Consider the following 27,667-nt stretch of genomic DNA (forward strand, 5'->3'; position numbering starts at 1 on the left):
TACCTATTTATTCTGTATGCTGAACAAATAATCCGAGAAGCTGGACTCTATGAAGAAGAACGGGGCATCAGGATTGGAGAAAGACTCATTAACAACCTGCGTTATGCAGATGACACAACCTTCCTTGCTGAAAGTGAAGAGGACTTGAAGCACTTACTAATGAAGATCAAAGACCACGGCCTTCAGTATGGATTACACCTCAAGATAAAGAAAACAAAAATCCTCACAACTGGACCAATGAGCAACATCATGATAAACGGAGAAAAGATTCAAGTTGTCAAGGATTTCATTTGACTTGGATCCACAATCAACAGCCATGGAAGCAGCAGTCAAGAAATCAAAAGACGCATTGCATTGGACAAATCTGCTGCAAAGAACCTCTTCAAAGTGTTGAAGAGCAAAGATGTCACCCTGAAGACTAAGGTGCACCTGACCCAAGCCGTGGTATTTTCAATCACATCATACGCATGTGAAAGCTAGACAATGAATAAAGAAGACTGAAGAAGAGTTGATGCCTTTGAATTGTGGTGTTGGCGAAGAATATTGAATATACCATGGACTGCCAAAAGAATGAACAAATCTGTCTTGGAAGAAGTGCAGCCAGAATGCTACTTACAGGCAAGTATGGCAAGACTGAGTCTTACATACTTTGGACATGTTGTCAGGAGGGATCAGTCCCTGGAGAAGGACATCATGCTTGCCAGAGTATGGGGTCAGCGGAAAAGAGGAAGACCCTCAACGAGGTGGATTTACACGGTGGCTGCAACAATGAGGTCAAGCATAACAACGATTGTAAGGATGGCGCAGGACCGGGTAGTGTTGTGCACAGGGTCGCTATGAGTCGGAACCGACTTGACGGTACCTAACAACAACAACAAGGTGTCAGCTATACAGAATAAGTATTTTGTATTCTATCCATTTTTCCATAGCCTGAGGGAATTAGGGAGGCTCAGCAAAACACTGTGCAGAGACAGAAATATTGGGCTCTGTTCTTTCGCCTGAGATTTTCTTTAATGTCTTACATGTGGGGGCTCAGGGTGATTATAGACAATTCCTGTGGGAAACACTCTCACTTGGGGCTATTTTCCCAATTCATATAATGTTCATGGACCCTCACTTATTTTGGTTAGAATTCTTCTTAAAATTCACCATTTAAATACTTTAAAGTATACAATTCAGTGACTTTTAGTACATTCACAGTGTTGTGGAACCAAACCAAAAACCCAGTGCCGTCAAGTCGATTCCGACTCATAGCGACCCTATAGGACAGAGTAGAACTGCCCCATAGAGTTTCCAAGGAGTGCCTGGCAGATTCGAACTGCTGTCCCATTGGTTAGCAGTTGTAGCACTTAACTACTACGCCACCAGGGTTTCCGTTGTGCAGCCATCACCACTAATTCCAGAACTTTTCCATCACCCAAAAAGAAACCCTTTACCTCCCAATTCTCCACACTTGCCCCTCTCCCACAATCCCCAGGCAACCACTTCTAATTTTGGTCTTTATGGATTTACCTGTTCTGGACTTTTCATATAAATGAAATCATACCATATGTGGCCTTTCGTGTCTGGCTTCTTTCACTCAATATGTTTTCAAGGTTTTCCATGATGTAGCATGTATTAGTATTTAATTCCTTTCTTAAATGTTTATAGATGCCATTTATTACCGGGTTTTTTTTTTTTAATACTTTATTTTTTAGAGCAGTTTTAGGTTTACAAAAAAGTTGCACAGGAAGTACAGGGAATTCCAATCTACTCCCTCTCCCCTCTGCACACAGTTTCTATCATTAATATCTTGAAATCCCATTGCCCAGTGTCGTCGAGTCGATTCCGACTCAATCTTGAAATAGGGTGGTACATTTGTTTAAATTGATGAACCAATATTGATACATGTCTTAGGCTGGGTATTTCAGATAAGCATAACCAGTAAAGTATATAAATACATAGAGAGAGAAATTTATATCAAAGAAATCACTCATGTGGTTGTAGAGAATGGAACATCCGAAGTCCAAGGCTCAGGCTGGAGGCGTCTCCTTATCCACATAGCCACAGGGGCTAGTGAACCCAAGATAGGCAGATTAGAGAGCAGGGCTGTTGCTCACAGGCTGTGAAGATTGACAAATCCAAGACTGGCAGGCAAGACCACAGGTAAGCTGCTAGCTCAAGTCTCAAAACCAGAGTTCAGATGAACAGGAGCCAGCTACATAATTCAGAGTGAGCAAAAGCCCACTGATGCAGGCCACAGGCCCAAGGAAACTCCCTTTTAACTGACTGGCTACTCACAGCAGATCCCATCATGGGGGTGATCACGTTATATCAAATCTCAACATGGAAGTGATCACAACATCATACAACTGCCAAACCACTGAGAATCATGGCTCAGCCAAGTTAACACACAATCTTAACCATCACAGCCCAACCCTTGTCAACTGGGCACATGTACACATCTCCTTAAACCATATATAGTCTCTGAATAAAGACAATTATAAAGTAATACTTCACCTAACATGATACAATGAACACACAAACAACTGAAAATGCACAAGCCCCGTTTACTTCTTATATTTTATAAAGTGAAGAAAACAAAAATATTTGATGCACACTTGAAAAGCAGAAATACTCGTAACAATTACAGTCTTTGTTTCTGCAACTGGTCATGTGGTCATAACTGATATTTAGAACTACCTCCTTCCACTACCCATTCCTTGTTCCCTTTGCCCTCAGCAAGCACCTCAGCTGGTCATGGCTCTTTGCCTGGTGGGGTGACCCAAACCTTCATTCCTGAAGGGCCTAGGCCATTAGTACTCATGTCGGAATTGGGTTGCTATAGTTTTCCACCTACTTTAATCACAAGGCATGCTAGTACTAAGAGATGCCCTAAGGGATCTCCTGCACTCCAGACATACTCTTCTTTACCTCTACGATGTTGTATCAATCCAATTTCCTCTTGGTAATCAGGATTAATCACATCAGCCAGTGTAGTAACTCCCTTCTTTGCCTCTTGATCCAGAGGCATAGGGAGCCCAAAGTGGCCAGGTGGCATTCTTAGCTTCCATTTCAATGGAATTAGTGATGTGTCTCCAGGTGGAAGCTTTCCTCCCTTTGGAATTAAGACCTCTAGACCTGCAGAACATAAGGGCGGGGATTTGGGAAGCAAAAACTCTGCAAGCGCATCACTAGGGGTAATGGTGAGTGGTGCCACTGCCATTTCTACCCCTTGATTCCTGGATCCATGAATCTTGTATATGGCAGAAACAGCACCATATACTGGACACTGGTTTAGAGCGTACAGCCTCCTGGAGAACACTGCCCCAACCCTGCAAGGTATTGCCACCTAGCTGGTGCCGTATTTGTGTCTTTAGAAGGCCATTCCATTGTTCTATCAAGCCACCTACTTCAGGATGATGGGGAACATGGTGAGACCAATGAATTCCATTAGCATGGTCCCACTGCCACACTTCATTTGCTGTGAAGTGAGTCCCTTGATCCAAGGCGATGCTGTGTGGGATACCCTGATGGTGGATAAGGCATTCTGTAAGTCCATGAATGGTAGTTTTGGCAGAAACACTGTGTTCAGGGAAGGCAAATCCATGCCCAGAGTCAGTGTCTATTCGTGTAAGAAAAAAATGCTGCCCTTTCCATGATGGAAGTGGTCCAATGTAATCAGCTTGCTACCAGGTTGCTGGCTGATCACTTCCAGGGATGGTACCATATTGGAGAATCAGTGTTGGTCTCTACTGCTGGCACGCTGGACACTCGGCAGTGACTGTAGCCAAGTCGGCCTTGGTGAGTGGAACTCCATGTTGCTGAGCCCATGCATAACCTCTGTCTGTGCCACCATGGCCACTTTGTTCATGAGTCCATTAAGCAATGATGAGAGTAGCTGGGAAAAGAGGATGACTGGTTTCCATAGAACGCATCATCCTATCTACTTGATTGTTAAAATCATTCTCTGCTGAGGTCAACCTCTGGTGAGCATTCACATGAGATACAAATATCTTCACTTCTTTGGCCCATTCAGAGACATCTATCCACATACCTCTTCCCCATACCCTCCCTGTCTCCAATTTTCCAATCATGTTCCTTCCATCCAGCCAAACCATTGGCCACAGCCCATGAAACAGTATATAATCGCACATCCGGCCATTTCTCCTTCCAAGCAAAGTGAACAACCAAGTGCACTGCTTGAAGTTCTGTCCATTGGAAAGATTTCCCTTCATCACTGTCCTTCAGGGAGGTTCCAGAAAGGGGCTGTAGTGCTGCTGCTGTCCACTTTCAAGTGGTGCCTGCATATGGGAAAGAACCATCTGTAAACCAGGCATGAGTTTTCTCTTCCGGAGTCAACTGATCATAAGGAACTTCCCATGAAGCCACCATTGGTGCAGACTGGGAGATGGAAGGTAATGTGACAGGAGTGGAGACTATGCGCATTTGGGCCACTTCCACATGCAACTGCCTTCAGGTCCTGCCTGGGCCTGATCTCTCATATACCACTTCCATTTAATGATGGGGTGCTGCTGTATACATCCAACTTTATGACTCTGTGGGTCAGACAACACCCAGTTCATGATGGGCAGCTCAGGCTGCATGGTGACTTGGTGGCCCATGGTTAAGTGTTCAGTTTCTACTAAGGCCCAGTAACAAGCCAAAAGCTGTTTCTCAAAAAGAGAGTAGTTATCTACAGAGAATGGCAGGGCTTTGCTTCAAAATCCTAAGGGTTTGTGCTGTGATTCACCAGTAGGGGCCTGCCAAAGACTCCAAACAGCACCTCTATCTGCCACTTATGCTTCAAGCACCATTGGATCAGCCGGATCATATGGCTCAAGGGGCAGAGCGGCTTGCATGGCAGCCTCAACCTGTTGCAGAGCCTTCTCTCGTTCTGGGCCCCACTCAAAACTAGTAGCTTTTTGAGTCACTTGATAAATAGGTGGAGTAGCACACCCAAATGAAGAAATGTTGCCTCCAAAACCCAAAGAGGCCCACTAAGTATCATGCCTCCTTTTTGGTTGTAGGACGAGACAGATGCAATAACTTATCCTTTACTTTAGAAGGAATGATCTCAACATGCCCCACACCACTGGGCCCCTAGAAATTTCACTGAGACAGAAGGTGCCTGAATTTTTGTGGGATTAACTTCCCACCCTCTAGCATGCAAATGTTTTACTGGTAAGTCCAGAGTCACTGGCACTTCTTCTTTACTAGGTTCAATCAGCATAATGTCATCAATGTAACGGACCAGAGTCTTAGTCATCCAGTGCTGCTACAACAGAAATACCAAAGTGTATGGCCCCAACAAAGAGAAATCTCTTCTCTCACAGTGTAGTAGACTACAAGTCCAAATATAAGGTGTCAGCTCTAGGGGAAGGCCCCCTCTCTCCAACGATTCTGGAGGATGGTCTTTGTCATCAGTCTTCCCTTGGACTGGGAGCATCTCAGTGCAGGAACCTCAGGTTGAAAGGACATGCTCTGCTTCCGGCATGGGTTTCTTGGTGGTACAGGTTCCCATGTCTCTCTGCCCGCCTATCCTCTCTCTCCTCTACATCTCAAAAGAGACTGGCTTAAGACACTATCTAATCTTGTAGACCTCAACAATATAACTGTCGCTAATCCATCTTTTTATATTATAGTGATAGGATTTATAACATATAGGGAAATCACATCAGAAGATAAAATGGTAGATGATCATACAATTATACAAGGGAATCATGACCCAGCCAAGTTGACAGATATTTTTTGGGACACAATTCAATCCATGACAACCAGTGTGGCATCTTGTGGAAGGGAAAGGCGATCAAAGTTCCTGCAGACTAAATTATGACATAGGGCTGGAGAGTTGATGTAGCTCTGAGGTAGGCAACTGAAGGTGTATTGCTGGCCTTGCCAGCTAAAGGCAAACTGTTTCTGACCGTCCTTTGAAACAGGTATGGAGAAAAAGCATTAGCATTGGCCAGATCAATAGCGGCATATCAGGTACCAGGAGATGTATTAATTTGCTCAAGCAATGAAACTACATCTGTAACAGCAGCTGCAACTGAAGTCACCACCTGGTTTTCAATAATCCACCGTCATTCTCCAAGATCCATCTGTTTTTTGCAGAGGCCAAAAAGGCAAGTTGAATGGGGATGTGGTAGGACTTACTACCCCTGCATTCTCCAAGTCCTTGATGGTGGCAGTAATCTCCACAATGCCATCAGGAATGTGGTATTGCTTTTGGTTTACCATTTTCCTGGGTAGGGGTAGTTCTAATGGCTTCCACTTGGCTTTTCCTACCATAATAGCCCTTACTGCACTTGTCAGGGATCCAATGTGGGGGTTCTACCAGTTGCTGAGTATATCTATTCCAGTTATACATTCCTGAGCTGGGGAAATCACTACAAGCCAGATTCGGGGACCCATCGGCCCTACTATGATACCGACATGAGCTAAGACTTCGTTAATAACCTGACCTCCATATGCCCCCACTCTGACTGGTGGGCCACAGTGATGTTCTGGGTCTCCTGGAATTAGTGTCATTTCAGAGTCAGTATCCAGTAATCCCTGAAAAGTCTGATTATTTCCTTTTCCCCAATGAACAGTCACAATTCAGGTTAGACTGCTGTTCACTTGACCTAGAATTCTTCCACTTGTACAGATCAAGTAAATATTTAGTAGATTTCCTGTTTCACTCCTAGGGACACCATGACTAAGTAGCCAGTGCCATCAGTCCATACAAGTCAAACGATTCTGATTACTGCTTTGACTGTGCTGTCCATTACAGTAATTATGCCTGTCTTCTTTGTTGACTGAGTGCTGCCACTTGGCCTCTACCAACAAAGGTTCCAATCAACCCCATTGTAGTTAGGTGTCCTAATTCAGTTGGAATAGTTCCCACTGTCAAATCTTACTTATATACAATACCAATCACGGCAGTCTTCAAGGATGCTGGGGCTCCCCTCACAAATTTGTTCCTCACAGTTGTGGTAAAAGGTATGACCTCTGGGCACTCCATGTGTGGGTCTGTAGGTCTAACCTGATAAATCCACTCTAGCATGCCAATTTCCCTAAGCCTTTGGATACCTTCTTCTACAGTATACCAAGGCAGGTCTGGTACTTCAACTTGATTTACTGTAAGCCACCACATAATCCACACTTCAGCGATCCAACCAAATAAACTATTAGATCCTTTCCTAACTTCTCAAGCTTTAAGAGTGAATGAAGAATCTGCGATTAGTGGATTCATATCAATAAACTCAGACTGAACCATCTGTATGCTCCTTGCACCATTATCCCACACCCTTAATAGCCATTCCCACACAAATTCCCCAGATTTCTGGGTGTACATATTAGAAAAGTCAAGTAGTTCTTTTGGAAGGTAGCATACCTCCTCTCAGATCACACTTTGTACTTCGCCTTTTGGGGCTTGCTGGGATTTGAGTCTAGTTATAGGTCTAGAACAAAAATCAGTGGGGAAGTGTTTTGAGAACATTCAGCATTGTCTTGTAAAGCACCTGCCTCAGGCAATGCCTCAGGCAATGCCCCAGGCAATGACTCAAAGGCTTTTTAGATGCAGCTGAGATTAATCCAGCTGGGTTAATCTCAGAAACCTTTGTGGTGTAGTGGTTAAGAGCTATGTCTGCTAACCAAAAGGTCAGCAGTTCAAATCCACCAGGCACGCCTTGGAAACCGGATGGGGCAGTTCTACTCTGTCCTATAGGGTCACTATGAGTCAGAATTGACTCGACAGCAATGGGTTTTTTTGGTTTGGGTTAATCTCATTAGATGGGGGTAGAAGGGCTAATGGTTTTACTGGGGTAGGTGGTTTAGCAGACAAAGATGGAGTCATTTCTTCAGATGGGAGAGGGCTGGTTCTGCTGGCAGAAGTGATTCAATGGAATTTAGGGGCTCAATGTCTCCAGCCTTCTGATTATCTGCCCGTATGTCCCCATCCCAAGTTTTGGGGTCCCATTTCTTCCCAATCGACCTTGCTTTAACTTCAGACACCTCTTGAGGTTGACAATTGAGGTAGTGTTATAATTCAGCCACTCTTACAATAAGACTCTGGGTTTGGTTTTCAGCAATATTAGCTCTGTTACTATAAGAAATAAGGCTTTCTTTCAAGGCACAAGTGGAAACTTTGAGGTTGTTTATGCAACATTTGACCTCTGACTCTTTCACCAGTCTGTTTAGCCAAAGTAGGACCAACCAGCGAGCTTACTTATAATTCTTATTATGACAAAACTGTAGAAAGGTATCACACATGCAATCACCCAGAGCCTCGCCTTTTACTAACCTGATCTATTGGTGGTAATATTTCGTGTATTTGTATTGCCATCTCATGCCATGAATTAGCAGTGCCCTCTTCACTACTGGAAGCAGAGTCATCAACATATTTAAGAGTAACCAGACTTGAGAAACAATTGAGAAAACTCATCCTTACTATTTTGTTTCTCTAGAACCACTCTCAGTACCAAATGTCTTAGGCTGGGTTCTCTAGAGAAGCAAAACCAGTAAAGTGTATAAATATATATAGAGAGAGATTTATATCAAGGAAATGGCTCATGTGGTTGTACAGCCTGGAATGTCCCAAGTCTGGGGGTTAGGCTGGAGGCTTCTCCTGATTCTTGTAGCCACAGGGGCTGGTGAACCCAAGATAGGCAGGTCAGGGAGCAGGGCTGTTGCTCACAGGTTGTGAAGATTGACAAATTCCAAGATCAGCAGGCAAGACCACAGGTAAGTTGCTAGCTCAAGTCTCAAGAACTGGAGGTCAGACGAACAGGAGCCAGCTACGTAATTCAGAGTGTCTACTTATATTTGATGCAGACCACATGCCCATGGAAACTCCCTTTCAACTGATTAGCTACTCACAGCAGATTCATCATGCGGGTGATCACATTATATCAAATCTCAACACGGAAGTGACAACATCATACAACTGCCAAACCACCGAGAATCATGGCCCAGCCAAGTTGACACACAACCTTAACCATCACAATATATTATTATTAACGAAAGTCCATAGTTTACAATGGGATTCACTCTTTGTGTTGTACAGTTCTATGACTTTTGACAAATGCATGTCATGTGTCCACCATTATAGTACCACTGCCCCTGAAATGCCCTATACTTAACATATTCACCCCCCACTCCGTGGACCCCTGATCTTTTTACTGTCTTTATAGTTTTGACTTTTCCAGAATGTCATATAATTGGAATCATACAGTATGTGTTTTTTTTCACACTGGAATCTTTAACAGTATGCATTTAAGGTTCTTCCATGTCTTTTCATAGCTTGATAGCTAAATTCTTCTAATCGCTGGATAATACTCCAGTGTATGGATGTACCATATTTTCTGTATCCATTTACTTATTTATGTCTTGGTTGCTTCCAATGATGAATAAAACTGCTACAAACTTTCCCACGTGGGTTTTTGTGAGGATACACATTTTCATCTCTTTTCTGGATTATATGGTAAGCCTACGTTTAGCTTTGTAAAAAAGTGTCAAACTGTCTTCCAAAGTGGCTGTACTGTTTTGCATTCCTCCCATCAATGAATGAGAGTTCCTATTACTCCACACCCTTGTCAGCATTTGTGTTAGATTTTAGCTGTTTTTATAGATGTGTATCGGTATCTCATTGTTTTAGTTTTCAATTCCCTAACGACATATGATTTTGAACATCTTTTCATATTCTTATTTGCCATCTGTATAGTTTATTTGGTGAAGTGTCTGTTCAGATCTTTTGCCCATTTTATAACTGGGTTGTTTTCTTATTGTTGAGCTTTAAGAGTTCTTTGCATATTTTGGATACAACTCTTTAATCAGACATGTTTTGCAAATATTTTCTCAGTCTGTGACTTGTGTTTTCATTCTCTTAAATATTTTTTTGAAGAAAAAGTGTTTAATTTTAATGAGGTCCAACTTATCAAATTTTCCTTTTACGGGTCATGCTTTCAATGTTGGATGTAAAAACTCTGCCAAACCCAAGGTCACCTAGATTTTCTCCTATACTGTCTTCTAGAAGTTGCAGAGTTTTGTGTTGAAGATTTAGGTCTGTGATCCATATTCAGTTAATTTCTGTTAAAGGTGTTTAAGGTCTGTGTCTAGTTTTTTTTTTTTTTTTGCATGTGTATGCCCAGTTGTTCCAGCATCATTTGTTGAAAAGACTGTCCTTTTCCCATTGAATTGTCTTTGCCACTTCGTCAAAGATCAGTTGACTATGTTTGTATAGATCTATTTCTGGGCTATTCTGTTCCACTGGTCTATTTATTTATTCTTGCATGAACATCACACTGTCTTGATCACTGTAGGTTTATAATTAAGTCGTGAAGTTGAGTAGTGTCAGTCCTCTGACTTTGTTTTTCATCAGTACTGTGTTGACTATTCTGGGTCTTTTATCTTTCCGTATAAACTTTAGGAACAGTTGGTCAACATTCACAAAATAACCTGCTGAATTTTGATTTGAATTGCATTTAATCTATAGCTAAAGTTGGGAAGAACTGACAATATTAAGTCTTCCTATCCATGGACATGGAATATCTCTCAATTTATTTAGTTCTTCTTTGATGGTTTTCTTCAGAGTTTTATAGTTTTCCTCATATAGATCCTGTACATATTTTGTAAGAATTATATCTAAGTATTTCTTTTTCTTTTTGGTGCTAATGTAAATGGTGTTGTGTTTCAACTTCCAAATTTCAACTGTTCATTGCTGGAATATAGGAAAGCAATTGACTTTTGTATATTAACCTTATACCCTGCAATCTTGCTATAATTGCTTATTCCAGTTCTTTTTTTTTTTTTTTTTTTTTTGGTGTTGTCCCTGATTCTTTGGAATTTTTCTACATAGACAATCATATATCATCTACAAACAAAGACAGTTTTCTTTCTTCCTTCCCAATCTGTGGATTTTTTTTTTTTTGTCTTAATTGCATTAGCTAGGACTTCCACTACAATGTTAAATAGGAGTCATAAGGCAGGGCATCCTGGTCTTCTCAGTCTTTCAGGAAAAGCATCTAGTTTCTCACCATTAAGTATTATGTTATCTGTAGATGTTTTGTAGGATGTTCTATATCAAGTGGAGGAAGTCCCCCTCTATTCCCAGTTTACTGAGAGTTTTTATTATGAATGGGTATCAGATTTTGTTAAATGCTTTTTCTGATATATCGATATGATCATATGATTTTTCTTCTTTAGCTTGTTAATGTGATGAATTACACTAATTAATTTTCAAATGTTCAAACGGCCTGGAATAAATCTCACTTGTTTGTGGTATATAATTAGATTTGCTAATATTTTATTGAGGATTTTTATATCAGTGTTCATGGGAGATATTGGTCTGTAGTTTTTCTTCCTAGTAACGTCTGTCTGGTTTTGGTATAACGGTAATGCGGGACTCATAGAATGAGTAAGGAAGTGCGTCCTCTCTTCTACCTTCTGGAAAAAGAGGGTAGAGAATTGGTATAATTTTTTCTTTAAATGTTTGGTAGCATTACTGAAGCCATCTGGGCCTGGTGGTTTCTGTTTTGCAAGGTTATTAATTGTTGCATCAACCTCTTTAATAGATATAGGCCTTTTTGGGTTATCTGTTTCTCTTTGTGTGAGTTTTGGTAGATTGTGTCTTTCAAGAAATTCGTCCATTTCATCGAAGTTATCAAATTTGTGGGAACAGAGCAGCTCATAATATTACTTTATTATCCTTTTAATGGCCATGGTATCAAATGTGATGGACCCACCTTCCTTTCTGATATTAGTAAATTGTATTTTTTCTTATTTTCTTGGTTAGCCTGGCTAGAAGCTTATCAATTTATTAATCTTTTAAAGAACTAGCTTTTGGTTTTGGTGATTTTCATTATTTATTTCCTGTTTTCAATTTCATTGATTTCTGTGCTCTAAGTATATTATTTCTTTTCTTCTGCTTTAGATTTAATTTGCTCTTCCTTTTCAAGTTTCCTAATGTGGAAACTCAGTGTATTGATTTTAGATCTTTTTTGTTTTCTAATATATTCATTCAAGGCTATATATTTTTCTCTAAGCATTGCTTTTGCTGCATCCCACAAAATTTGATAAGTTGTATTTTCCTTTATTTAGAAATATTTTAAAATTTCTCAAGATCTCTTCTCTGACCCATGTGTTACTTAGAAGTATGTTGTTTAATTTACAGATATTTTTGGATTTTTAAAAGTATCTTCCTGTTATTGAGTTCTAGTTTAATTCCATTGTGGTCTGAGAGTATATTTTGTATGATTTCCATTCTTTGAAATTTATTAAGGTATATTTTATGGCCCAGAATGTGGTCTTTCTTGGTGAGTGTTCCATATGAGCCTGAGAACATGTAGCCCAAACCTTATCTGATATAAAATTTGTATATCAGATACACATATATGTCTCAGATACATATATATCTCTCAGATACAGATCTCTGATACAGATTTATATATATATACACACACACACATACATATAACACATTTATCTCAGATACCTCTTGTGCAACATGCCAAATCCTCTCAGCCCCACCACTTACTCCAGCCACTGCTGCAGTGACCAGTTCACATAAGTTTTGACCAGCTTCACTGAGGTGCAGCCTGACAGACAATGTTGTTGTTGTTGTTAGGTACCGTCGAGTCGGTTCCGACTCATAGTGACCCCGTGCACAACAGAACGAAACACTGCCTGGTCCTGAGCCATCCTTACAATTGTTGTTATGCTTGAGCTCATTTTTGCAGCCGCTGTGTCAATCCACTTCGTTGAGGGTCTTCCTCTTTTCTGCTGACCCTGTATTCTGCCAAGATGATGTCCTTCTCTAGGGCCTGATCCCTTCTGACAACATGTCCAAAGTATGTAAGATGCAGTGTCACCATCTTTGCTTCTAAGGAGCATTCTGGTTGTACTTGTAAGACAGATTTGTTCCTTCTTTTGGCAGTCCATGCTGTATTCAATATTCTTCGCCAACACAATTCAAAGGTGTCAATTCTTGTTCTGTCTTCCTTATTCATTGTCCAGCTTTCACATGTATATGATGTGATTGAAAATACCGTGGCTTTTTTTTGGGTCAGGCACATCTTAGTCTTCAAGGTGACGTCTTTGGTCTTCAACACTTTAAAGAGGTCCTTTGCAGCAGGTTTACCCAATGCAGTGTGTCTTTTGATTTCTTGACTGCTGCTTCCATGGCTGTTGATTGTGGGTCCAAGTCAAATGAAATCCTTGACAACTTCAATCTTTTCTCCGTTTATCATTATGTTGCTCGTTGGTCCAGTTGTGAGGATTTTTGTTTTCTTTATGTTGAGGTACAATCCATACTGAAGGGTGTGGTCGCTGATCTTCATTAGTAAGTGCTTCAAGTCTTCTTCACTTTCAGCAAGCAAGGTTGTGTCATCTGCATAACACAGGTTGTTAATGAGTCTTCCTCCAATCCTGATGCCTGTTCTTCTTCATAGAGTCCAGCTTTTCAGATTATTTGCTCAGCATACAGATTGAATAGGTATGGTAAAAGAATACAACCCTGACACACACCTTTCCTGACTTTAAACCCATCAGTATCCCCTTGTTCTGTCTGAACAGCCACTTCTTGATCTATGTAAAGGTTCCTCATGAGCACAATTAAGTGTTCTGGAATTCCCATTCTTTGCAATGTTATCCATAGTTTGTTATGAACCACACAGTTGAATGCCTTTGCATAGTCAATAAAACACAGGTAGACATCCTTCTGGTATTCTCTGCTTTCAGCCAGGATCCATCTGACATCAGCAATGATATCCCTGGTTCCATGTCCTCTTCTGAAACCACCCTGAATTTCTGGCAGTTCCCTGTCAATACACTGCAGCAGCCGTTTTTGAATGATCTTCAGCAAAATTTTGCTTGCGTGTGATATTAATGATATTGTTCTATAATTTCCACATTCAGTTGGATCACCTTTCTTGGGAATAGGCATGAATATGGATCTCTTCCAGTCAGTTGGCCAGGAAGCTGTCTTCCATATTTTTTGGCATAGACGAGTGAGCACCTTCAGCACTGCATCTGTTTGTTGAAACATCTCAATTGATATACCATCAATTCCTGGAACCTTGTTTTTCTCCAATGCCTTCAGAGCAGCTTGGACTTCTTCCTTCAGTACCATTGGTTCCTGATCATATGCCACCTCCTGAAATGGTTGAACATCAACTAATTCTTTTCGTTCTCCTGCTATTCACAAGGTTTTCACTGGCTGATGCCTTTCAGAAGTAGACTGCCGGGTCCTTCTTCCTAGTCTGTCTTAGTCTAGAATCTCAGCTGAAACCTGTCCTCCATGGGTGACCCTGCTGGTATCTGAATACTGGCAGCATAGCTTCCAGCATTGCAGCAACACACGACCCCCCACAGTATGACAAACCGACAGACATGTGGGGGTGACGGACAATACCTGCCATCATCTTGAGTCTGCGATGTATTACCTTTTGCTTTCTATCTAAGGGATTATCTGAAACCTATTTGAGATTCATAGATGCGTAGATAACACCAGTGGGGCACCCTTGATGGGTGGGGACTGACAGATAAATGCTCCCCCTTTTATTCACGGTGCAGATAGTTTTGAGAATCATTTCATAAGGCTCTTCAGAAATTCTCGCTGGATGGAGCACCACTACCTTTGGCGCTGGCTTTCCTTGTATTGGCTCTACCTCCTTTCCTATTCTACTCCCTGTCCTTTACCCCAGCTCCCTGGTATCTTGTTGCCAAAATAAACTACCTAACTCCACAGAAGTTCTGGTCTCAGGCTCTGCTTTCAGGGGAACCCTGATACTTTGAAAGAAAAGTGGTTCAATCCATAGTCAATTAGTGGAGTAAAGATTTCTAATGCACAGGGATTAAATCTTAGCTTTAGAGGCTAATCTCAAACCATTGCTAGAACTAGCCCAAGCTGACAGAGAAAAGTCAGGTGGTGGTGTTGACACAGGCTCACTAAATTATGGAAATGAAAGTTGTAGGCAGCTGCTGTTATTTAAAAAATCATTTTACTTGTTAAAACTTTTTCATTTCCCAAAGCACTTAAGTAGCTTTCGCAAAAATATGGTTTTTAACCAGGTAAAGCATGTGCTTCAGGAATACCACAATCAGAAAAAACACAATTATGGTGAACACAAACTATTTCCCAATAATGTTACATGGATGAGGTGAGCATCTCTGAAGGATTGTGGACACAATTTAAGTTTCTTCTTTGTAATTTTTCCCATGATTAGGTATCATAAAAGGAACACACACAATGACATCATTTTTGGCATTCAGAGAAGTGCTAGTGGCCAAGGCTGGTGAGGCCAAAGATTTGCATGTACAAGTGGCAACTGCAGGCCATTGTCGGATTCTGGGTTAAAAAAAAAAAAAAGACACAAACCAGGAGGATAAGGAACCAGCCTTTCTCAAGTCCATTCTGAAGGGCAAATAAGGAGAAAAAGCCACAACAATAATCACAAACAAAACACAATAAAACAAAATCCACATTGCAGTTTTGAGAGAAGAGACAAGTTTGCATGTCTTTTTTTCTCATGGATATACTTCTTCAAACCAGACATACTAAGTCAAAGTAGCTACGAGGTGTGATTTACACAGTAGTGGAAAACAAGAATAGTGGATTCAATGATGCATTTCTTATGGGCCTGGACAAGCCTAGTGCTTTGATCAGATGTAAACAGGTCTAGCCAGTAGTCATACTGAGTGGTCCAAGAGCTTGCAAATCAAGGCATTTGCCCACACAGCCTGCTTCTGCTCAGTCCACTCCATCTTAAACACTTTTAAGTTTCCCTAGAGCCTGTGCTCTCTTGCTCTGGGGAGGCAACACTCAGTTAATGTCTTTTGGAACCAAGCAAACACGAGAAATCAACCTCCCTATGAAATTATTTCTTGTCCTTTAAAGTGAACCATTAGAGGCAAAGGGGAAGGGAAAAGGTGGGGGAGACTTGAACATCCAGTTTTATCAGGGGCCTTTTTGGGCAGTCTGAAATTAAAATGCAAAATTTAGCAGATGCCTCGCCTATCTTTTCAAATCCCACTGGCTCTAGTGAATAGTTAACGTCTCAGGAAGTACTAAGTCTATCATCATAATAGGTGGGACTTAGCTAAAGTTGTCTGTCCATAGCCACGGTGTCCCTGGAGGGAAGACAGTACTCTAGGACCACACACAGCCTCTGAGTCTGGGCACCCAAACATGAGCAAGTCAGAAACAGGGTCAATAGAATAAACAGAAAGACCTTCGTCACTGCAGGGCTCAGTGTCTGCACAAGCATTTTCTGACAGAAGCCTATTTCCTCTTCAAGTTCTGACTTACTGGAGGTTGTGTTAGAAGGCTGTGCTTTTAAGGATGGCAGGGCTTTCTTCTTCATCCTTTAACACCCTTGTGTGGCTTGGACTTTGCCTGTATTTTATTCTATAAAAACAAGCAAAACAAATGTTAGTTACAAATTTTAAGACACCTACCAGGTCTTTAAAAAAAAAACTGAAGATATTTTCACCAAGGGCAAAAAATCATACAGCAGATTCTGAAAGGCTTCTCCTGGTCTTTACACTATCCCAGAGCTGCTTTTGCTGTGATGTAAATGGTGACATGTCCACACAGGATCAGAATGGAGAGGAAAGGCTGTAAGCACCTTGCCATTTATAACTTTCTGATGGATAAACTAGTCCACAGTGTCTGTGGGCGTCTCTCCTGTGAGGGGCTCCTAAGACCTGGCTAAGCCTGGACCCAGTATGTGAATACTGTGAGGAAGGAGGCCTTCTTACCCTTTGACCCTTAACATCTGGTCAATGGTGTCTGGGAGGGGGATGTTGAAGCTCTCTGGGAGGAACAAGGTGAGGATGGCTGTCAGGATGGTCAGACTTCCCATGAGAATGTAAGGCAGGAAGCGGTCGTAGGCACCTATGGTAAAGCAGACAGAGGCCTGAGCTCGGAGTTGCAGTTAACTGGGCTTCCCTCCATCCCTTTATACTCCTGAGATCCTATAATGGAGATCACCTGCCTTCCTGGCCTCAGTACCTGCCACAGGCTGAGCGGCCAGACTGGAATCTGGCACCAGGACAGGCTTCACAACCGAGTTGGCAAAAACATGCCCAGAAGCCCAGCAGTGCCTCCACGGTGTGGGGGCGGGGGGGGGGGGGCGCGGGACAGGGTGCAGAGTCGGGGGAGTGCAGAGGGGAGAGGAGCTGAGCCACAGTGATTACTATTCCCACTTCCAAGGAACATGAGGTAGTACTCATCCAGGGACAGGAATAACTCCTCCACCTCTCCAGGTATGTCACAACCCCGTCTGATTTGCCTTCAGGCTATACTGGAAGATGTTTCTGCTTGTCAGTTCTGTGGAGCATATTATGTTCACAAAGCGCTCTGGGTACTCTCAGAGTAGGTGCCACCCCTCCCCAGAGATGTACAGGGAAACAGGAGCTGCCATGAGAAAATAATCTTGAGGAGAAAACTGGTGCTCTGTCATATAAAATGGCACAAGGAAACTCTTTACACCACATAAGCCCACTGTGTGAAGTGCTCCGAGTCATAGCAATTCTCAGTTTATCAACCTCTTAAATAGACCTTTCTCCCCATCATTCTCCTTTTAAACTCTTATTCCAAGAATAAATTTCTCCAACTAAGGACAATGGCTTCCTAAACCACTCTGCAGTTTCTTAGGATAAGTATTCTCTGATGGAAGGCCTGGGATGGCTAAAACAGAAACAAATACCTCTAATTTTCTCAACAACTTCTAGCCAGTCTACACTTTGTTTTCCACTCATGAGTACCTTCCCCACAGTGCACCTGGACTAGAACGCCTCTCTGGGTGTAGATCCAGTGTTAGATGAATCCCATTTGCTATGTGTGCTTGTTTTCCTGTTAGCAAGCTATCTCTAGCTCACATTAAAGTCAGACAGTGCTTCTACCTGTCGCTCCTATGTGCCCAGGCCCAGGACACATCTTTGCCCATAGGACTTACCCAGGTAAACAAAATAGGGAGACAGGATACTGCCCAGGCGGGATGCTGTGGAGCTGACTCCCACACCCATGTTTCTGACCACCGTGGGGTACAGCTCAGCAGTGTACACGTAGACCAGGGAGAAGGCAGCAGTGATTCCAAACTTGCCGACCATCACCAGGACTGTAGTCAAATAGTACAAGTCTGGAGAGGCAAAGGGAAGAAAGTAGGAGCAGGCATCAACCCACTATACCCTGTTAGTCAGAGTTCCATTTCTGTTTTGGCCTGAAACAAACATACTTTCTCCCTTTTTGAGGGGAGGCAGTTTCTATAACTTCCTATTGTGGGATAAGGGGCTATAGCGAAGATTTCCCTCCAAGTTGGTTACTGAAAGGAGGCTGGGGACCTGAAGTGGTATAAGAACATACTATTTTCCTCAGCCTAAGGACCAATAGAGTGATTCCCTCAAAAGCCCACATAAACCTGCTTTCTAGTCCAGTCATTAAAGGCACATCTGGTGGGGAGTTAGCCATCACCCCAGAACCTCATGCTGCAGGCACTGTGGAATCAACCAATGACTTTAGGTGAATGGGGAGTTCAAGTGTAATTCATTTCATGCTTCCATTCTACTCAGACCCCAAAAACTTCATAGACCATCAGAACCTCAGGACGATCGTCCAATCCATCATTCTCACTGTGCCAATGAGAAGACAGGCCTGTGTGAGCTCAGGTGTGAACTTCTACATATGTTCCTGGGCTCCTTCTGCCATGCCACACTGGGGGCTGTTCCTGGGCAGCAGTGTTCCCAGCCTAAGGGGCCCAAAAATGATCACCAGAGGCCCCCAAATCCATGAGAACAATGAGAACTTGGGGTACAATGATGGACATACAAGGGTTCACGAACTGTTCTATGAATTTCCCTCCCACCCATCTGTGGGGAACCCAGACGGTTATAAATATAAAATCCGGCTAATGGCCTATGAGACCCTCCCTATTTGTGACCTGGCCCTAGCCCCGCTCCCTTTTTTCATCTCTTACTGGTTCCTTCTTTCTCCTCAAACATGCCAGGCTCATTCCTGCCTCAGGGTCTTTGCCTTTGCTGTTTATTCGTCCTGAAATATTCTTCTCCTAGACTTTTTCATGGCTTTCTCTATCACTTCACTTCATCTAAGTCTCTGCTCAACTGTCCCCTCTTTAGAGATGTTGTCCTTGTCTACTCTTGTAAACTATATTAAGCAGATTTAGCTGTTTACTTGTTTGTTGTCTGTCTTATCAAATAGAATGTGGCTCCATGAGGGCAGGGATTTTGCCTGACTTGTTTACTTCTATACCATTAGCACCAAGCACAGTGCCTGGCCCATAGCAGGCACTGCATAATGATTTGTTGACTAATACAGGGCCAGGGAAGAGGAAACCAAATATGAACACAGTGTACAGAGTGAAATTAACCGACAGCCCCAAATGGTTCCTTCCTCTCCCCCTCTCCCTCAAGGCCTAGATTATAGAGTATTCTGGTCTCAGGAGGTAATTTCTCTGGATTTTTAGGTCAAGAATGCATGTATGCAGGTGAGCTGTGGTGAGCATGTTTTTTATTTATTAATTGGGGAAGACAGCCTGGTAGAGACTGAATGACTTAGTGAGGGCCCAAGACCACAGATGCACATGGTCCCTACCTGGCGGCACCAGCTGCAGGAAGAGAAGAACACTGCCGCCCAGGAAGAGGGCGGTGGCCATGGAGTAACGCCGGGGCAGATACTGCAGCAGTACCCAGGATACGCTGTATGCCGGGACTTCAACCACCCCCGAAAGGAAGCAGTTCATGTAGATGTCTCCATGCAAGTTAGGCGTATCAAGGGAAAGCCCGAAATAACCCACTGATATGGTCATCCTGAAACAGCACAGAAGAAAGCTGGAGAAGCAGTATCCACTTCCTTCCCAATCTAAACAACTTTTTAAATACAATAATTTAAGGAAATTCAAAAATTCTCTTTAAACAAGGAATAGGAGGGTTGCAGTAGATCTAACTGTGAGTCTTACTTCTTAGAACAGAACGTCCGTGGGCCAAGGGGCACCAGTGTACCAATGTACTTTCAGAGCATCCCATACAGAAAGTATTGCAGCAAAAAGCCCTATAGACTTCAGATAGATTTAATGCATTTTTTTTTTTTTTTAATTCTAACTTGCTTTTTGGCTTTAAAAATCCTAAGCTGGGGCACTTACAGAAGCCTGCTTCCCACTCTCTGAACCTCCCCAAATCCAGCAATTAAAGAAGCAACTAGGGAATGGGTAAGAGAACAGATATCAAGTGGGGTGTGATAGGACTGCAGAGATAAGGGACAAACATTAGGTCAAACATTTGGAGAAGAATACTTGGCAAACCATCTATGGCAACCAGCCAGGAAGAGGCTGGTCTGAGGCAGCTGATGACCCCCAGCCCATCATACTTGTGGAGAAGAAAAGGACCTCCCAGTGGTGTGTCCATGTCTTCTCTCATCTGCATGGCCCCCACTGTCCCTGGCCTGGGCCATGTCCTCAGCAGGTACTCTGTTGACATATTTTGGCAAACCAGGTCTTTGTGGATTAGACTGAGTGTTTTTAATTCATCTGCAGGTTGAAACTGCAGCTCATGCAATCAGAATAAAAAGAATGTGCATGAGTGGCTGAGAAATCCAGAGCCTGCAAGAGAGCCTGAGTGAACCACAAAGGGTGACTCAATGAAGGCTGGCAAATCTGTGGTACAGGGTGAATGCCAGTCCTGTCTTGAGGCCAACTGGGGGGTGGGGAAAGGCAATCACTGCCCTAAAGGATCCCGGGCTGTTCCTTGGCAACAGGTGACTCATAGTTATCCCAGTATGCAAAACTGCTGGCTGCCACGAAGCTGGATGAAATTAGCAGTAAGGACTCTGAGATGAAGTTCGGTCTCCTCTTCCATCTCACCACCGCTTACCTAGCCACCCTCAGGTCCTTTCCTGTAATCCCAAGTGTCTGGCCACTAAACAAAAGCTGTCCAGGCACTTGGATGTGTTCCCTCCCTCTGGCCCTTCCTGACACTCGGTGAAATGTCTTATTAGAAGGAATCTGATGAGGGCAGCTAGCTATGCCCCTGCCTCTAGGACGGTCTTAGAACATCCCAGGGGACAAAAGGTCAGTCCTGCTTCCATGTTTCCAGTAAGTACCTAGCAGCCTCTGTAATCTGGAGAAAATGGTGTCTTCACACTCAGATTCTTCTTAAAAGCCCCAGCTGTCTTCCTCAGCCACTGCTGGTGACTGGCTAGGAGGGGGCAGGGGACAGGAACAACTAAGCAAGGACCCAAAATGAGCAAGGATTTGCCTCAGACCTAGAGTGATCTCCCAAAATCCTGTATTTCCCCCAAGAAGCCGCCACAACAGTTTTCATTTTCCAAGATTCCATTGAATTAAAAATTGTGGCATGCCCATCTCTCCCACAGCAAGGCACACCTCTTTCACTTTCTGATGACACAGGCTTTCAATTTTGGTCTGAGACATGTCTGTGAACAAACAAGAAGGTTTGTCCAGAAGCCTCAGGCAGGTCTCACTTACGCACCACAGAATTATAGACATGATGGTGACCATTCGGATATTCTGGGTTCGGAGCAGATCCAGAATGTTGTGTGACTGTTGCTTCTGGGAACTTAGGTCTTGCAGCTGCAGGAAAGACATGGCAAGGGGATGGGAGGGAGAGAAGGCTGGAGACTCAGAGCATATAATAACATACCCAAAACCTTGGCATCTTCGCTTTCTATGCCTCAGAGTTGGGGAATGTTTCATGTTTCTTCCTTGAAGTGAAGAACAGTAAGTATACTGACTGCATCTTGGGCTGCTAAAGGTTTCCCTAGACCTTGTCAATAACAAGGAGGAAAAGCAGGAGACCAGTCCCCCGGGGGACACAGTGAAGGCAGAGTCCAAGCTGCGGCTCTAGCTCCCTCATCCACCACCCTCGTTCTCTCAGTGACCACATTCCAGGGAGGCCTCCAAGCATTCCTTCCTGGGGCTGGCTCTCTGCCCTCTGGGTCAGAGATAGAAGTTGGCTGTGTATTTTATTGATCTGATATTTAAAAAGAATTAATGTTTTGAGCTCTCATGCCATGTAGTCACTTGTCTACTTCAGGGAAAAAAACGTCAGATAGAAAAACAGGAAAACTGACCTGAGCTTCACCCAGAGTAACTTCCTATGAAATTCAGCACAGCCAAGGCCATTAATAAACCACACGTCTAAACACACTGATGTTGCTTTCTTAAGGAAACCCAGCCTTGGAGCTTGTTTTTCCCGAGTTAGCAGTTCAACAAAAGGTCATCTTTCTGACTTAAAGGATCCCCTGAAATAGCCTCATTTCCTCAAAGATGCCAGTGGGGCTATGGGTTCACCTAGATTGACCCCTCACTTAAAAGCAGCCAAAGACCTCTCTGCCCTACCCCCGCCCCGACCTCTATGGACCAGAGCCCTTTCCAGTACATGCTAAGTAGAAGCTGTTGCCGGGCCACCACTTAACTGTGACGCCAGCCAGGCTGTCTGTAACCATCAGCCTCTTTGCTGCCTACAGTAGCTGGTCTCTCTTTTCCAAGCCCCAGTCTGCATCTCTAATCTTGAGCATCTCTGACATTCCTGCTGCTCACACGTAGGCATGACTGCTGGTAGCTATTCCCGCATTCAGTCCCTGGAACCAGTTCTGCTTCCTGATCTTCCCAGTCAGCTCAGAAACATTCTAGAACCACACCAACCAGCATTTTCAGCTTCTAACCTCTTCTTGTAGTCACGAGACTAAGTAACACTGCCTGCTACAGAAAGAGTAGAGGAGGGAGAGGAAACAGGAAGGAGAAACAAGAATCAGGAATCAGGCAGAGCCAAGAAATTACTCATGGTGTGTGAGAGCAGGGTTTGCAGGAGGGGGGAGAAAGGCAGGGGGAGGGGCTGGGGGGTTAGGGAATGGGGGGAAGGGGAAGGAGTAGATAGCAAAAAGGGCCTGGCTCCAAGATGCTATGGAACAAACCACTGGTAGGTGGAAAGAGACTGAACAGTTCTAGCTCCAAATCTATCATGCTTCACTGGATTATTTTTTTTAAGATGACAAACCACCTAAGGCATAAGAAACAATGATTTCTAAAATGCAGGCTTCTTGAAAGACCTATTATTACTCATAAAGGGTGTTTATTACTGAAAGGAATGCCCAAAATATATGATTGCCTAGAGAGAAAGGAAGTAAAGTATGAAAACCTAAAACCCATGGGAAAGGTGAAAAGAGTTAGGCAGTTGGTACCTTCTCCTCAACTCCTAATTCTATCAGGTCCTGCCTTGGGGACAGCTGGGGCTCCTGTGTAAAGGGAAGGCTTCAGGGCAGTGTGGGCTGCTGTCAGACTATGGCCAGTGTGGCCCTGCCACCATCTCCCACGTGGTGCTTACCTCAGTAGGGTCAAAGACAGTTGAGGGCACAACGATCCCATTGATTTTGGCTGCTTTGCAGATGATCGCCTCTGCCTCTTTAAATCGTCCCTGAGATATGAGCCATCGGGGAGACTCAGGGATGAACCTGGAAGCACAAGGAGCAATCTCACTGAGGCCTCCTTGCCCAGTGGCTTACCAATAGACCAGGTATGGCTTAAATGGAGGTGAGAAATGAGGTTTCAGAACCAGAGCTAGGTTTGTGGAATGTCTGGTGTTTATAAGGCAGAAGTGAAGAGATGGTCCGCATCATGCCCAGTCACGACCTGAAGTGTGAGCTCTTGAGTATACTGACAGTGCACAAGCTTTGGAGAGGCCTGCACACCATAATGGAATCCCTACACCGGCCAGCCACCTCCATTTCCTAAGAGCGGTGGCGCCACCTGCTGGGCTGTAAGGAGACAAGAGCAAGATGGACTTCTAAAGCCTGGCTTCTATTGATGTCTCAGCCCAGCCCAGCCCCGCCCCGTGCCCTACTGTACTATCCTCCCTGCCCCCAGCAACCACAGCAGCTTCTGCACTAACTCTGAGCCTCTAGTTTCTCTTCATCCCCCACACCTGATCCATTCAAAAGACTTTTCGGACTCTTTACCTGGAATAGCATGCTTATCAAGGCATCTAAGTGGGTCTTATTTTCTACCTCACTGTGACTTTGTAACCCCCGCCCTTCTGTCATGACCAGGATTCATGCTGTGTTCTGTCTGCTCTCCCACTATGCCCTGAATGCTCTCAGCTCCATGTAGCCAGTGAGTTCAGCTTCCCCACCTGCAAGGGGCAATTTCCACCTCAGCCCCTCTGCTTGTGTTCCCTCTCTTGCTATGGAATGGCCTCCTCTCTGCCTGTCCAACTCCTCTATCTTAGAGGCTCAGATGGAGTGTGGCTTCCTTCATGCAGCCACCCTAAGGGCTCTCACCTTCCCCCTCTTCCTCAGTGCCTGTGGCATGAGGCCTCGGCAACTCGCAGGCAGAATGAGGGCCTAAGCTCTCTGGCCCTGGGATTTGATAAGTTCCTGTAGGTCATGCTGGTTCCCATCATTCCTTGGATACATCTTCTCACTCTCCCTGCCCCCAGATCAACCCAGCACAGGGCTGAGAAAAAGTCTGCTGATATTTGGGGATTTTTTTTTTTTTTTTTTGAGCATGGAGAAAACAGTCTGAAACAACGTAGAAATAATCTATACTTCCTGTCCCTGTGGGCCCAAATAGGGATTTGTGAGTTGCTGCTGCCCCCTAGTGAAGACAGACAGAACAAGCCTGGGCACAGGGCCACACTCACCACCAGAGCACCACACACAGCACCCCTGGCGCCGTCAGCGCCAGCAGCAGCATCCTCCAGCCTCTGATGAAGTAAGCAAACAGTGGCAGCAACATGTAGCCAAATGAATAAAATATGCACACTCCTAACGTGGAGAATATAATACGAGCTGACTTGCCAAGAATTTCTGTTCCTGTTCAAAACAAGGGAGGAGTCATGTTAGTTTTTTAATTTGGTTTATTTCCTTATTAGTCTTCTATGGTTTTATTTTGAGCATGACAAGAAAGCAGCCAGAACTATGTCTAAGTTCCCAAACCCTGAGGAGGGGATGGTATTCTGAACCCAGTCCGGTCTGACCATCTCCTGGGGGCACCTCGTTGTGACCTCTCGGGCCCCTCAGTGACAGATTGCTGATGAAAATGTCACCGCTTTCCTACACCACATGCTAAAGACGCCACCTGAGGAATTCATTGAAGGTGAAGTCAGCACTGAGGCTGCACAAGCTGACTTTTATCCTTTAAGGAAAAAGTATTTTATTAAATGTGAGGAGAAAAAAATAATCCTTTCAACAATACAACTCAAGGAATTCAAAGACAAATAAGCTAGAGTCAGAATCCTCCAAACAGGGGCACTGGCAACTTTTCAGTGAGAACAGGCTGGTATGTATGAGCCAAAGCCGTGCAGCACGTACTCTGAATTAAAGCCCTGAAGGTAACTAAAGCCCATTACTACCAACTGATTCTTGTCAGCAGACTCTGACTGACCACAATGTTTTTCAGAGGAGGCAGTTTTCTTCCTTGGTGAGACTGTCAATCGTGGACCTTACTCCTCAAGTCATGCCTCCTTCTTTCCTTAGCTACCTCCGCCCTGGGCAGTGGCAGACTTTCCATGGATGATCTTTGGTGAACCAAAAAAAAAAGCCAAACCCACTACTGTTGAGTCAATTCCGGCTCAGAGCAACTCTGTAAGACAGAGTAAAACTGTCCCATAAGGTTTCCAAGGAGCAGCTGGTAGATTTGAACTGTCGACCTTTTGGTTAGCAGCCGAGCTCTTAACCACTGGGCCACCAGGGCTCTGATCTTTGGTGAATCCTAGTAAAATGGCCATTAAGTGCCAACAAGACCAAGGTGCCACACTGCAGAGGCCAGAGAAGAACTGGATTAGAAGTCAGGCTATTGTGCTGCTGGGGACCCGAAGTTGGTCACTGGCCTGACTCAGTTTCCCTGCCTATAAGTTGGATCCACCTCAGTGCTGCTAGAGAAAGTGGTTAATGTGATGATGGTGAAACACAGGATCAAGTACTCAACTCTAACTTGATGGCCATACCCAGGACAAAGGCTGCCACGTAGTTGGAGATCTGGCCCATGCCTACAATGATAAATAGCACAGTAAACATCTCAAAGTTCGTCGAGAAGACCTGCAGGAAGCTGAAGCCTGTCTGCATGCCCATGGTCACAAACAGCACATTCTTCCGACCGAACCTGGGAAGGAAAGAAGAGTGAAAGATAATCAGTTGGGAAGAAGCAACAGGAATGAGCTTCACAAAGAGGGACTCTCCCCAGATCCATCAGGGAGAGTGCTGCCAGGTTATCTGGTGCCAGGGACGGCCCAGTATCCCAGTCTCTGTGCTATCACTTCCCTTCCCTGCTCCCCAGGACAAACATGCAGCCTAGACACCTGGGTTGTCTAAAACTTGGTGCCACAATTATAATAATGATTGTAATGGACTGAAACACATCAATATGCTTAAATCCATGTATTCATAATGATATTAAAAAAAGAAAAGAGGTCAACATTGGAGGATGATGGAGAGACAATTATCATGAAAACTGGCAAATAAAGGGAAAGGAGCATCTGTCCTGACTCCTCTAGGTCAACTAGGTGAACAGTAACCAATACTACATGAGGGGAAGTGTCACTTCATAAAAGCATTCCAACTATTAGCTGAAAAGAAGTAACAGGTTAGAATACCACCATTTTACAATCTCCACTGAATGAACTGATGTAGGCATTACCCACCCACTGCCGTCGAGTCGATTCTGACTCATAGCGACCCTATAGGACAGAGTAGAACTGCCCCGTACAGCTTCCAAGGAGCACCTGGAAGATTTGAACTGCTGACGTCTTGGTAAGCAGCCGTAGCACTTAACCACTATGCCACCAGGGTTTCCGATGTAGGCATTACACATCATAAAAAGATGCTAATATCATAAAAAGAAACAACCATTCTCTGTCTCCTATAGTCTTGCCAAAGGGATTGAACCTGAACCTGATGGAGCCCCTGGATCCAGCTGAAATTTGCAAGAAATACAGAGATAGAGGAATATGCTGAACTGTACCATGAGGGTGCAATCAGCAAAATCCGGACTAGGAAACTCTAGGTGAAACGGCCTAGGGTTCCTCAACAGGTAAACCTGTAAGGCAAAGAAAGGGATGGAGAGAGAATCCATAGATTGAATTAGACAGAAAGGCATGTCAAATTTTTTTAAGTGGGCAAGAATAAACTTGTGCCTAAGGCTGCATATTTGGGTGATAAAACTATAAAAAACCCTTAAGGAAGTGATTATTATAAGAGTAAGACTTAATGAGGGAGGGAAGGCCTTGCAATTGGGATGGGGCACATGGACATGGCTTCTTGGCGGCCAGCAAAGTTCTATCTCTTGACTTTGTGGTGATTACAAGGTTTTTTGCTTTGGAGTAATTCATTAAGCCATACATTTTTGTTCTGTGTGATTTTCTGGATGTCTGTCCATTTTACAATAAAAAACGTTGATTTGTTTTGTTTTTAAGAGTGGCAAAAACAGGGAGGAATCTGCCCACCTAGTAGGAAGTAGTAGATTCAGCTTGAGGTTGGCCAACATTCATCTTCATTCAATGAATGTTTATTGAGCATCTATTATGTACTAGGCACTGGGAGGATAGCTGAATAAAAACAGATGCTATCGCTGTCCTCAAGGCAGTCTAGTCTGTTCTCTAGTTGTTGAGAGAGACATTAACTGAATCAACCAAACAACCGCACTACTGAATATATAATTACACAGAGACAAATGCACTGAAG

At 43.7% G+C, this 27,667-nt stretch overlaps 2 protein-coding genes across 4 annotated transcripts in view; one reads left to right on the forward strand and one right to left on the reverse strand.

Moving 5' to 3' along the window:
- Nucleotides 1–27,667, forward strand: part of P4HA2 (prolyl 4-hydroxylase subunit alpha 2) — a 287,775-nt gene that overhangs the window by 44,717 nt on the left and 215,391 nt on the right. The gene's annotated exons all lie outside the window — the stretch shown is intronic.
- The window catches only part of SLC22A5 (solute carrier family 22 member 5), a 45,361-nt gene continuing 19,352 nt past the window's right edge, over nucleotides 1,659–27,667 (reverse strand). The window contains exons 3-10 of the mRNA XM_049872644.1: nucleotides 25,936–26,090; nucleotides 24,631–24,802; nucleotides 23,317–23,443; nucleotides 21,463–21,563; nucleotides 19,571–19,785; nucleotides 17,919–18,101; nucleotides 16,720–16,855; nucleotides 1,659–16,366 (exon numbers count right to left, since the gene is read on the reverse strand). Coding sequence (XP_049728601.1) covers nucleotides 16,279–16,366; nucleotides 16,720–16,855; nucleotides 17,919–18,101; nucleotides 19,571–19,785; nucleotides 21,463–21,563; nucleotides 23,317–23,443; nucleotides 24,631–24,802; nucleotides 25,936–26,090 — 1,177 coding nt within the window. The 3' untranslated portion in view covers nucleotides 1,659–16,278. The remainder of the gene's footprint in view (nucleotides 16,367–16,719; nucleotides 16,856–17,918; nucleotides 18,102–19,570; nucleotides 19,786–21,462; nucleotides 21,564–23,316; nucleotides 23,444–24,630; nucleotides 24,803–25,935; nucleotides 26,091–27,667) is intronic.

This window comes from Elephas maximus, chromosome 2 (assembly GCF_024166365.1).
Source record: "Elephas maximus indicus isolate mEleMax1 chromosome 2, mEleMax1 primary haplotype, whole genome shotgun sequence".
In the NCBI taxonomy this organism is placed as follows: Eukaryota; Metazoa; Chordata; class Mammalia; order Proboscidea; family Elephantidae; genus Elephas; species Elephas maximus.